This window comes from Marmota marmota, unplaced genomic scaffold (assembly GCF_001458135.2).
Source record: "Marmota marmota marmota unplaced genomic scaffold, marMar, whole genome shotgun sequence".
NCBI lineage: Eukaryota > Metazoa > Chordata > Mammalia > Rodentia > Sciuridae > Marmota > Marmota marmota.
Genome location: NW_025999960.1, coordinates 14,881,530 through 14,894,086, shown reverse-complemented (window position 1 = coordinate 14,894,086; position 12,557 = coordinate 14,881,530). Strand labels below are relative to the sequence as shown.

Sequence of the window (12,557 nt, the reverse complement as noted above, 5' to 3'; positions counted from 1 at the left end):
CTCAAAATAAAAAATAAAAAAGTCAAGGTGTGCGGCTCAGTGGTAGAGCACCCCTGGGTTCTATACTTTGTGTGTGTGTTCTACACACACACACACACACACACAAAGAAGAAAAAGAAAAAATCTATGAAATAAAAGCCACATCAACCAAACTCAATGTATGAACCCTGTTTAGATTCTTATTTGAATGCATCAATATATAACAAAGTCAGAGAAATTTTAACACAGATAGGGTATTTGGCAATATAAATAGTTAAGCTATTTATTCTTTAGCTGCAATAACTGTGTGTGGTTGTTAGCAAAGAGTATTTTTCTTTTAAAGATAAATACTGAAATGTCTATGGATAAAATATCTGTCTAAAATTTGTTTTAACCCAGTGGCTCGGGAGGCTGAGGCAGGAAGATCACAAGTTCAAGGCCAGCTTTAGTAAGTTAGTGAAACTCTAAGTAACTCAGCAAGACCTTTCTCAAAATAAAAAATAAAAAGGGCTGGGAATGTTGCTCAGTGGTTAAGTGCCCCTTGGTATGAAAAAAAAAAAGGGGAAAACTATTTAAAAATCATCCAGTACAGAAGAAGTAGGGGAGCTAGTGGGTGGGGGTAAAGATGAATCAGGATTATGCTCATAATTGTTGGAGCTGAGAGATGAGTACATGGGGATCACTTATTCTTTCTTTTTATTTTCTTTTCTTTTTTTTGAGAGAGAGAGAGAGAGAGAAAGAGAGAATTTTTAAAAATATTTATTATTTAGTTTTCGGCAGACACGACATCTTTGTATGTGGTGCTGAGGATCAAACCTGGGCCGCACGCATGCCAGGCCAGCGTGCTACCGCTTGAGCCACATCTCCAGCCCACTTATTCTTTCTTTATAAATGTTTTAACATTTCCACAAGAAAAAAAAAAACAAATTAATAGAGATTTTATAAAGATGATTTGGAATTATCTTATTTTTCAAAGTAAGAGCTTTATCAAAATATAATTCATGTTCCATACAATTCACCAATTTGAACTGTACAATTCAGTGGTTTTGCAGTCATTCTCCATTTCCTCCAACCCTACAGCCCTAGGCAGTCACTAATCTACTTTCTGTCTCTTTGAATTTGCCTATTCTGAACATTTCATATAAATGAATCATACAATATGTGGTCTTTGCGACTGGATTTTTTTCACCTTGGCATAATGCTTTCAAGTATAACCTTGTCTTGAACTTTTCTGGTCTTAATAGGAAAGAGCCATCTTAGAGAGTTTTAAATAAAGACACTTGGAGAAGGTTTAAATAAAGTTGGGGCAGGGAACCTAACTCTAAAAAAAGGCCTTTTCTAGTTAAACTCCTCACATCACATTTAGGGAAATAAGGGCCCAGAGAGGGAAGTGAGTCACCCAAAGGCACACAGCTTAAGGACAGAGCTGAATCCAGTGCCCAGATCTGTAGAACTTTGGCTTCATCCTCTTTTTGTCTTGTCACACTGCCTTCTGACCTAACACACATGCCCGTGCCCCCCACCTCACAACACCTTTCCCACCATGACTCATAGACATGTGATTCACAAGATATCTCTGGAGACACATCTTGAGACAGCCATGGTGGAGGCTACTCTGTGTCACTGCGCAGACTTTCTGCTACAGAAATGTAGCCACCCAGGGAAAAGTCAGTGCTGGCATCAGCTCCCAGAATTTCTACCTCAGAGGAATTCAGGAATGGCAATCTTGTTAGAAGGCAGAGGAATCTATCTGCATAGCAGGAACTCTTTTTACTTGTATTGAATGTTTATTTGGAATGGCTGGTGGAAGTTGTATGTGGACAGGTAGACTGGGAGAGAACATAGAGAGAAGCCTAAGACCTTAGGGGTTGCAATTGGAGGGAATCCAGTTAAGGGTTAAGAAGACGCATAGGAATCCTACTGATGTTTCCTGAACTAAATACAGATGAGACAGAGGGTGGGGAATGGTCAGGTACAGAAGGAGAAGGTCAGGCTGAGGGAAAGGACTCCAGGTTGTGGCAGCTGCTCTGGAACTCTCCCAAGCTACACTATGGGCAGCTCAGAGAATCTGTCAGTTTGCTTTAAAAGGGCAAGAAGAGGACAAATTCCATAGATAGAATATTATCAGAAGGCTGAGGATGAGACCTGGGTGAAGGTCAAGGGAAGAAATTTCCAGAGGGCCTGGGAGAGGAAGGTAACCAGCTAATGGTAGCCCCTGAATAACTCTTTTTCTACCCTAGAGCTTCTCTCAGGTAATTGCCATACCTGGAAATGATAGGGCTTAGGAGATGGGCAGAGGGCAGTGCAGGCCTTGGCCCAAGAGCCCTCTGCCAAGCAGCTTGAACTTGGAAATCACACGGTAGAATGGAAGGACACTAGTTAGGTTACATTCTCAAAATAATCTCCACTCTCCTGCTGTCCACAGTGAGCACAGGAAATCTCACTTTGAAAGATCTGTCCGTTTGGGTCTTGGAAGGCTTTTAAACATCCTTCCCTTTCCTTCCTTCCTCTCTCTCTCTCTCCCTCTCTCTCTCTCTCTCTCTCTCTCTCTCTCTCTCTCTCTCTCTCTTTCTCTGGAGATCATACCCAGGGTCTTGTGCATGCAAGGCAAGTACTCTACTACTCTACCAACTGAGCTATATCCTCAGCCCTAAACATCCTTTATTGTGGGGAAAATGTCCTTGGATAGCAACAGTGTGAATTAAGAGCTCAGATGGAATAAGACCCAGGGCATGTTGCTGGGTGCAGTGGCACATGGCCTGTAATCCCAGCAGCTCAGGAGGCTGAGGAAGGAGGATTGCAAGTTCAAATTCAGCCTTAGCAGTTTATCGATGGCCTAAGCAATTTAGGGAGATATTGACTCACAATAAAAAATAAAAAGAACTCGGGATGTAGCTTAGCAGTTAAGCGCCTCTGATTTCAATCCCTGGTATTAAAAAAAAAAAAAAAAAAAGAAAGAAAGAAAGAAAGAAAAGAAAAGAATAAAAGACCCAGGGCTCCAGAGGTATTAGACTTGTCCAGGTGAAGAGATCTAAAGACAGACTCTGGATTGCTCTCAAATTTGCCCTAAATTGGCTTCTGTTAATCCCTAATCCCCTGGAGGCCTTATTTGGACACCTTGGTTACTGGATAGTCAGTGATTTATATGAGCTATGTATATCCATGGTTCTGTCTAGTAGAGATGCCCCTGAGATGCAAGTGCTCTGAAGGATGAAGCTCATCTCAACCTTAGATTACCCTCCAGCTTCTAATCCCAAAGTCCCAGGCCTAGTCTTCCAGGCTGGACTTTAACCAGGTGACACATGTTAGAGTGTTAGTATCAGTTGGTGTCAACCTGGAATTAGACCTGCATCTGATTCATCCAGGAAGCTGAACCCAGGCAGCAGAACAAACACCTTTAAGCATCTCCTGCTAGGTCTGGGGTGAGAGGTTGTCTGGCCAACAGAGCATGTTGTTTTGTTCTCTTCCTGTGCTTCACCCCCCACTTGCAGATTCCCTCATTCTCTCTGCCAATCTCTGGTTCAAAAACTGTATGTTTGTTCATTTTGTGAAGGTGATTCCTGAGGGAGAGACTTTAAAAGAGGTACAGCAAGAGAGATTTAAAAAGGGTATCTTCAGAAGAGACTTTAAAAGGGGTACCGTAGGAGCTGATATTGGGAGGCAAAGCCAGAAGTGGGAAGTGGTTTGGATAGGAATTAGATGAAAACAAAGGAGTCAGAGATCTCTGGGGCCATCCCGTCCCTCCCCAATCCCAGGTGCTGCTTGTCCATAATTTAGGCAAGTCCTGTTCTCCTCTTGGGACAGTCCCTAAAACTCCATTTTGACTTCACCTTCTGTTTCCATGACTAGCTTATGTTTTTGTTATCTGGTGGATACTCCAAGATTATTTCATTTTGCTTCAATTCCTCTCCTCCCTCCTAATACAAATACAAAACAGCGTGGGAATCCCCTTTCAAGAGGAAGCAATGGTGCAGCTTTAAGAGAAAGGGAAGGGAGGAAGAGGGCGCTGACTCAGATCCTCTTACCATTGGATGCTGCAGGGGATCCCACCCCAGGGATTGGCTTCAACAGAGTCTGCCTCCTCTTGTGATTGGCTCAACCAGACAGCTATAAGGGCACTGTGCCGCTCTCCTCCTCAGTTGGAGGGAGGCAGGGAATTCAGCTGAGCTGGTGTGCTGGGGCACACCTGGCGCAACCCGCTTCTTTCTGAATCCCGAGTCCAAGTCCCTCGGAGGCTGCAGTTATGAAGGAGAGACGGGCACCCCAGCCAGTGGTGGTCAGATGTAAGCTCGTGCTGGTGGGAGATGTGCAGTGTGGGAAGACAGCGATGTTACAGGTGCTAGCGAAGGACTGCTACCCGGAGGTGAGCTGCCCGTCGCCCAGCCTTTCCCCCTGCTCGCCCGCCCAGGGTCGATTCCCACCTGCCCAGGAGAGCCGGCTTCCCCACCCCCAGCCTGCCCCACCCTCAGCTGCTCTCTGGCTGGAGGATTGCCCTGCCTTGGCTTCCCCTGAGACCTGTCCCATTTCTGCCGCCCCACCGGCTCCTCTTCACCTCTTCACCTATTACATCCCCTCTTTTCTTTCCTCCCTGGAGGCACTGGAGAGTCTGGGGTTTCTTCTTAGGTAATACCTGCCCACACCCTCACTGGCTCCTCAAAGGTTCCATGAGTATGGCTGCAGGCAGAATTCTGTTGCCCTTTTTTGCTGTTCACCTGGGCCAAAAGGCTTGAGGGGAGAATATTGAGGTCAGAATTGGCTTATGGTTCTGAAATTGGGAGAGAAATCTGGGAGGAGTGTGTGTGTGTGTGTGTGTGTGTGTGTGTGTGTAACCATCTAGGATATGGGGAGGGTGGCTTGCCCCTGGCTGGGGAAGGGGGCTGTGGTCATCCCTTGTATAGACCCAAGTGCCTGTGCCTCTATAGTCCTTTTCCTTCTGTCCCATGTGTTCCATCCTGCCCCATGTATCCCCTCCTCTGGCTCCTTATCCCCTGACACTTTAGTGTCTCAGAGGGTGGTGAGTGGCTTCTCCTGTAACCAGTACTAATTGGAGGGCTCTGAGGACAGAAGTGTCCAGATGTGAATGCTTCCTCTCTTCTCACAGACCTATGTGCCTACTGTGTTTGAGAATTACACAGCTTGTTTGGAGACAGAGGAACAGAGAGTGGAGCTTAGTCTCTGGGATACATCAGGTAAGGCTATGGTCCCAAATGTCCCTTTCCCACTTCCACTGGTAGTCTGCTGTATGTCTTTTAAAAATTATTTTCCCATTTGGTGGGGAGGAGAATAGGGAGCTGGAAATTCCTTGATTGGGAGTGGGAGCCATTGGTAAACTCAGTGGAATTGTCCAGGGATGCAGAGTGAATAAACCCCAGAAACCGCCAAGTTCTCTGGGTCTAGTTCTATCTTTCAGAGGCTGGGATGGTGAGGTGAAGTGGCCCATGAATACTCCTGGGGGTAGCAGGCAGGGCTTCTCCATTTCCACTCCCTGCTGCCCAACACACACACACACACACACACACACACACACACACACAAACACACACACACCCCTACACACACACAAACACACACACACCCCTACACTGCTCATCCTTGCACACAGCCTTTAGTTCCCCAGAGCAAAGTTGAATCAGTCAGGAGGCAGTTCTGCTGGAGGATGTTGGTGGGGCAGGGAGACAAGCCTGCTTTGGGGTGAATATTGCCCAGACTCAGTTTTCTCTCTTGCATTCCATCTTGGGCCACTGCTCAGCCTGCCGCAGCTCAGCTCCACTCGTCACACTACTGCAGCCTGGGGATGAAGTGATGCATCATCGATATTTTGGAGGGTGGGGGAGATGGCTTAATCTAGGGCATGGTCATGTTGTGAATAGTGGTCTTCAGGGTGAAGGCTCTGACTATTTAACCTGTTCTGGGGTGAAATAGAAAATGCACTGTCTTTTGAAAATGGGAAACAATGTTTTCCCAGGCTCTCAACCCCAATCCTTTAGTGTTGGGCTATCCTTTGCTTTGATTCTGAATCCTTCTCATTTTCTCTTTACCCCCAATCTTTTTTTAATAGACTGGCTCACAGTCAAAATAAGGAGTAGAATTCAGCAAAGAAAGAAAATAAAATCCACTCCGATGCATATTCAGGCTGAGTTTAAAGAGGAACTGTAAATCACTAGGGGTTTCCTATTATCTGTAAAAAGAATGCCGCCCTACTCCTCCAAAAGCTGTTGTTCTCATGCTCCAATTTTGAGGTCTGAAAAGATTGGAGGTGGGAAGATGGGTATAAAGAAAATGAGACTCTCTTTTTTCCCAAACAAAAATTCCTCAAGCTTGTATGCTTTCCTCGGTTGCAGTGCCAGGGGCGGGGAGGCAGGGTTTGGATTATCCTGGTCTGTGCTACGCTGGCCTGGATCGGACTGGAATGCAGCTTGGCTGCATGATGTATGGTTTTTATTCTGCTGTACCCTCTCACCTCCCAGTCTTCTCAGAACCTTGCTGCAGCTCATCTCTTTTCACCACTACCGCCCCAAAACCATCTCTCCCGCTCCCTGCTCCTGCCCGCCCCCCCCCACCCCCCAGTCAGAATGCAGCCCTTGAATCCCCATCCAGATAATGGAAAATCAGCAAATGTGGTCTCTATATCCTGTGTTGCACTCCTGTCCTAGGATTTCTAAAAGGATGAAGGTTATCAGTCCTCCTCAGACTCCCTCCTTCAAATGAGGTTTCCATAAGAAAAGGAGGAAGTGATGTTAATGTGTGGAATGGGGCTTCCACACATTAGGACTAGGGTAACCTGTTCCCATTATTCATTTGCTGGTCTTAGGGGAGGGGGATCCCTTGAGCCAAAATGGAGACCTCCTCCCCTCCCCCTTCCCTGTGCTGCAGTGCTCCCTTTCCTCAGTGCTGCGGTAGTCAGACCCCCACCTCAGAAAGGGACAGGTTGGATTGCTGAAGGAGCAGGCAGCTATCCTAACTCCCTCTTACTTATTTTTTTTAATGACCAACTCCCCCCACCCCAGCTTGGATTTCCCCCCAGTTTCCATGGCGATTGTGGTGCAGGGAGAGGGGCTGCTTGCTATTCTGAGCACGGATTGTCTGGGTTCCAAATCCGCTACTGTTCCTTTCCCAGGGTGGAGGAGGGCAGGCTCAGCTCCTAGCTTTCACCCCTATCACACCCCTGGGTCTGCGTTGCCTACTCCATCCAATGAAGGACCCTTGCTCTAGCCTCTAAGTGCCCAGCTATTAGTGCTGCTGTCTTTGAGAGTGCTTCCCTCTTAGGAGCCAGGGGTTAGAACTTTCCTTTTACCCTTTGCAATATAAGTTGATTTGGGTGGGTGGGGGTGTGGGGTGCTGAATCCTTGATGCTCTCCCCAGTCCAACTCTTAGAGTTCTGACCCCATGGCAAAATAATAGGGCAGCCAGTTATATAACAGGCTGTGTTTTTTTTTTTTTTTTTTTTTTTCCTCTTCACTGAGGAGACCCTGGGACAGAGGAAGGGAGCACAGGTTGGGCAGCAAGCAGACTCCCAAGGAGAACTTAAACAAACCCTGATCCTCCTGCAAGGGTTGGCAGCATCTTTTGGGACTCAGAAAACTAATAGACCTTAAATAAAGCCCACTGTAGGAGATGCACACAGAGTCAAATTATATTTCAATCCCTTTTATTTTGCCCTCTTTCCGTTTTTTAAGACTAAGGAAGATAATAGTCTTACAGAGCCTTCTGGGTTGGGTCCCAAGCTTCCAGGCAGCATGCCTGGGAGATGGGTGGAACCTAAGGGATCAAAAATGGTATTCCCAGAGCCCTTGGGCTAAGGCCTATAGGGAGGGAAAATGCCATGGTTCACTATCAGCCCTTTCTCCCCTATGCCAGGATCTCCCTACTATGACAATGTCCGCCCACTCTGCTACAGCGACTCAGATGCAGTATTACTATGCTTTGACATCAGCCGTCCAGAGACAGTGGACAGTGCACTCAAGAAGGTAAGGAAGATAAACTACAACCTTGAACTCAGCAAGAGTATTAGAACCCTCGGGACCTTGTCTTCTATTTTTATGTACCATACCATCAAGAAACAGGCCAGGAAAGGCAGAGATTTGCCCGGGCCACACCATTAGCTACAACTCTGTGACTAGAACCTAGGTCTCCTTACCCCTCTACCTTCTGACCATTCAACTATCCCATATTGCTTTTCTAGAAGTCCAGCAAGGGGAGGGTGGTGTTGAAGATTCTGGAAATGAAAGACTGATAGAGAATTTTCGGATGATGTGATTTGAGGGTTGGGGATGGGATGTTTTGGAGGTAGATTCTATAGACCCTTGTCCACTAAGACAGGTGGTTCTGAGCTGAAGTGCTGACAGGAAATGCCTGTGTCTGGGTGGCAAGATATGCCTATACTGAGGAGTCCCAGGAAACCTTATGGAACTAGCCTAGTTTCCCAAAAGACTCTGTGATTATGTCCTTCCCTTGGGAAGAGATTGGTTGTCTTTCACCTGCTATTCTTGACTTATGAGGCCCTTTGGGTTTTGGGGGGTAGATCCATGTCCTCTTTGCTTGGCAGGGAGTAGGAGGAGACTGGCCCCTGTGTTCTTCTTGGTGACTGGATTGTTGAGTGAAGGGACAGGCTCTTGGGTCAGCACTCTGGTGCCACCAAAGGCCTCATGGGCAGAAAGATGATGTAATTAGTGCAGCAGAGATGCTGTGAGTCAGAGGGAGAACTGGGTTGGTGATAATCTGAGTGGTGTGTGTGTGGTGTTGCCAACTAGGCTTCTTCCAGTATCTATCACTGACTCTCCTTCCTTCCTTCCTTCCCTCTTCCTCTTCCCTTCTTCTCACTTGGTGCCTCAGTGGAGGACAGAAATCTTAGATTATTGTCCCAGCACCCGTGTTTTGCTTATTGGCTGCAAGACAGACCTGAGAACAGACCTGAGTACACTGATGGAGCTGTCTCACCAGAAGCAGGCACCTATCTCTTATGAGCAGGTATGTGTATATATGTGTGTGCGTGTGCACGAGTGTGCATGCTGGAGGGTGGGTGGAGAAGGCCACAGGCAGAGGCCTTGATACATGGCCTTTGCTCAAAGTTTCTTGCCATGGCAAGAGGGAATTGGTGTTAGGGGCTTTATCTATAGTTAGCAAATTAATCACTTGGATGGTGTGTTGAGTACCTACCTGTTTACCCAGATGTATGCTCTAGGTGAGTAGATAAACAATTCATGAGGGTTTTTTTTAAAAACAATACCTTTATTTTGTTTTATTTATTTTTATGTGGTGCTGGGGATCGAACCCAGTGCCTCACATATGCCAGACGAGTGTGCTACCACTGAGCCACAACCCCAGCCCCATGTGAGGTTTTTTTTTTAAATTTTTTTATTTTTTAGTTGTGGATGGACCTTTATTTTATTTATTTATTTATAGGTGGCACTGAGAATCAGACCCAGTGCCTCACACATGCCAGGTGAGCACTCTACCCTGAGCCACAACTCCAGCCCCCGTTGTGGGTTTTTAAGATTGTTTTCTGTAGACCACTTGCAGTGGAATCATTAGAGCTGCCTAACTGGGTGCAGTGACACAAGCCTGTAATCTCAGCTACTTTGGAGGCTGAGGCAGGAGGATCATCAAGTTCCAGGCCAGCCTGGGCAACTTAGATCTTGTCTCAAAATAAAAATTAAAAAGGGCGGGGAATGAAGTTCAGTGGTGGAGGGCCCCCAAGTTCAATCCCCAGTACCATGCAGGAAAAAAAAATCATTAGAGGTCCTTGTTAGAATCTTGAATTCTTGTCTCCCTACCTGTAAAATCACTTTGGAAGCTGAGCAGGTGGCTCACAGCTGTAATCCCAGCAACTCGGGAGGCGGAGGCAGGAGGATCAAAGCCAGCTTCAGCAATTTAGCAAGGTGCTAAGCAACTCAGTGAGACCCTGTCTCTAATAAAATACAAAATAGGGTTAGGGATGTGGCTCAGTGGTCCAGTGGTACCAAAAAAAAAAAAATCCCTTTGGGAGAAAGACACGAAAATCTACATTTTTAATGAGAATCCTGGATAATTTCTAACACATAGAATCATTTCTTTTAAGCCAGTGTTTCTCATTAGAGTCATCTGGGAGAGCTCTTAAAAATATTAATGCTAGCTGGGCACAGTGCTGCACGCCTGTAATCTCAGTGACTCAGGAGGCTGAGATAAGAAAATCACAAGTTCAAAGCCAGCCTCAGCAATTTAGGGAGACTCTAGCAACTTAGACCATGTCTCAAAATTAAAAATAAATAAATAAATTAAAAGGGCTAGGGATGTAGTTCAGTAGTTAAGCATCTCTATGTTCAATCTATGGTATCTCCAAAAATATACACACACACACATACATACATACATACATAGTAATGCTGGGATTGGGGATAGCTCAGTGATACAGCATGTGCTTTATATGCATGAGGCCCTGGTTTAGATTCCTAACACCACACAAATGACAAACAAAAACCAAATGCCTATACTCTATCCCCCCAAATTCTTATTTACTTGCTCTACGATCACTATAGTTTTAAAAGTGTTTCAGGTGATTCTAATGTGCAGTCAGGCTTCACTTGCACAAAATAACCGGCTTAGGAGTTAGAGTTGTAGCTCCATGGTAGAGTGCTTGCCTAGCACATGTGATGCGCTGGATCCAATCCTCAGTACCACCAATAAATAAATTAATTAAATAAAGGCATTGTGTCCATCTACAACTAAATATATATATGTATATATAAAATAATAATATAAAATATAAATATATGTAAATAATTTTATATATATATATATAAATATAACCCACTTAGGCTGGTGGTAGGAGACTGGCAGTGGGGTGCCATCTGGAATAATCCTAGGAGTAGCACTTAGAAGTTCACATGTTTACCAACCATTTTGGACTACTGTATTAATGACTTCACCCCCTCCCTCAGGGATGTGCAATAGCCAAGCAACTGGGTGCAGAAATCTATCTGGAAGGCTCAGCTTTCACCTCAGAGAAGAGTGTCCACAGCATCTTTCGGATGGCATCCATGGTGTGTTTGAACAAGCCTAACCCAGTGCCCCCGAAGAGCCCTGTCAGAAGCCTCTCCAAGCGACTACTCCACCTCCCCAGTCGCTCTGAACTCATCTCTTCTACCTTCAAGAAGGAAAAGGCCAAAAGCTGTTCCATTATGTGAAGTGGGAGTTGGGAGGGGAGATAACCCCCCACTTCCTCCCTTAGGGTGCAGAGGCACGGGGAGAGGGAGGATGAGACAATTTAGGACACTGGACATGAGTTTTCAGATGGCCACCGTGAGGGCTTGGAAGGAGACAGGAATGGTATGAGGATGGAGCCAGGCCTGGCATGAGGACCTGACATTGAGCAAGAACCATCACACCCCAAGCCAGGCACTAGGTTTGGAGGGGGCAGCTGCCGCAGTGCCCCTCACTCCAGAGGAAGGAAAGGTGTGGGGGAGTGGGGGGGCATGTTGGCCTCATGGGCTTGGGGGCCTACAGGAGCCTCACCTTCAGCATCATGCCTGTTCCACACAGTATTTCCATGCAGGCTGGGGGATGGGAGGGGTCCCTGAGCCGTTCTCTTCCCCTCTAAGCAGGTGGCAGAGGAATGGAGAGTGGGGAAGCCAAGAGACAGCTCCCTTGGGAGCTTAGCCCAGGTGCTTTGCAATGAAATCAGAGGGGCAGGGGCTGGTCAGAGCTGATGAGAAGGAAACCTCATCTTTACATAGCCTCATGAAGAGGTGACATCATACATTCACATGCTTCTCACCTAAGTCCCCAGGGTCCAAGGGAGAAGCCCCAGACCCCCTTCTCTTGCAGAGTGTGGGGGTGGTGGTGCTGCAGGGGCAGGGCCGGGTGGGGGTCACCAGACTTTTCCTGCTCTTAGGGCAGTACAGCTGGCATTTGTTTTATAGACTCTTGTCTTTGGAATTGGGGGGAGGGGGGAGTGTTTCAATCTGTTATATGTTCTGTGTTTAAAGAAGAAAACCTATTTATTAATGAAAAATATAACACATATAAACAAGTTGACTCTATTTTATTTGTTGTTTGTTTTCTTGATCATTAATAATCAGGGAAACACTTTTCTGGAGCCTTTCTGTGGGTTGCAGAGTGACTACCTCCATGGTTCCCTAGCACCTCCAACAAAGAATTTCTTCATTTCCCCCATTCCCAGCTTCAATCCCACTCACGTCCTCTTAAGCCAAGGAAAATCTCCTTAGCCCTTACCCTTTAAGTTCTAACACTTTGGACTGGAGAATGCTTTTGTTTTTGTTTTTGTAAGGGGGCTGGTTGTCCTATTTAGATGGCATCTGGCAGATACTAGATGACAGTAGCATCCACTTGTTGTCATAGTCAAAACTGTCTCCAGATATTGCTAAATGTCCCCTGCCAAAATTACTTCCAGTTGAGGACTACTGTCCTACAGAATATTGAGGAGAGAGAAGGCAGCTGAGTAGCTGAGTCCCACCCCTAGCAGAAGGTGCAGTGACTGGGCTTGGGTTATAGCTCAGTTGGTAGAGTGCTTGCCTCGAATGCACAAGGCCCTGGGTTCAATCTCCAGTACCCCCCCCCCACACAAAAAAAAAAAAAAAAAA

General features: G+C 46.2%; 1 protein-coding gene across 1 annotated transcript; it reads left to right on the top strand.

The window, feature by feature from the left end:
* The first annotated feature begins 4,097 nt into the window (after positions 1-4,097).
* On the top strand, positions 4,098-11,996 carry Rnd1 (Rho family GTPase 1). Its single transcript, XM_015493293.2, has 5 exons — positions 4,098-4,342; positions 5,081-5,168; positions 7,837-7,946; positions 8,812-8,946; positions 10,896-11,996. The coding sequence occupies exons 1-5, from the start codon at positions 4,223-4,225 to the stop codon at positions 11,139-11,141; spliced, it is 699 nt and encodes a 232-aa protein (XP_015348779.1). The 5' UTR covers positions 4,098-4,222; the 3' UTR covers positions 11,142-11,996.
* The last annotated feature ends 561 nt before the right edge of the window (positions 11,997-12,557 follow it).

Coding starts and splice junctions, on each gene's coding strand:
- Rnd1 (XM_015493293.2), top strand. CDS start 4,223: ATGAAGGAGAGACGGGCACCCCAGCCAGTGGTGGTCAGATGTAAGCTC. Junction 5,169..7,836: donor TAGTCTCTGGGATACATCAG/GTAAGGCTATGG, acceptor CCCCTATGCCAG/GATCTCCCTACTATGACAAT. Junction 7,947..8,811: donor TGGACAGTGCACTCAAGAAG/GTAAGGAAGATA, acceptor TTGGTGCCTCAG/TGGAGGACAGAAATCTTAGA.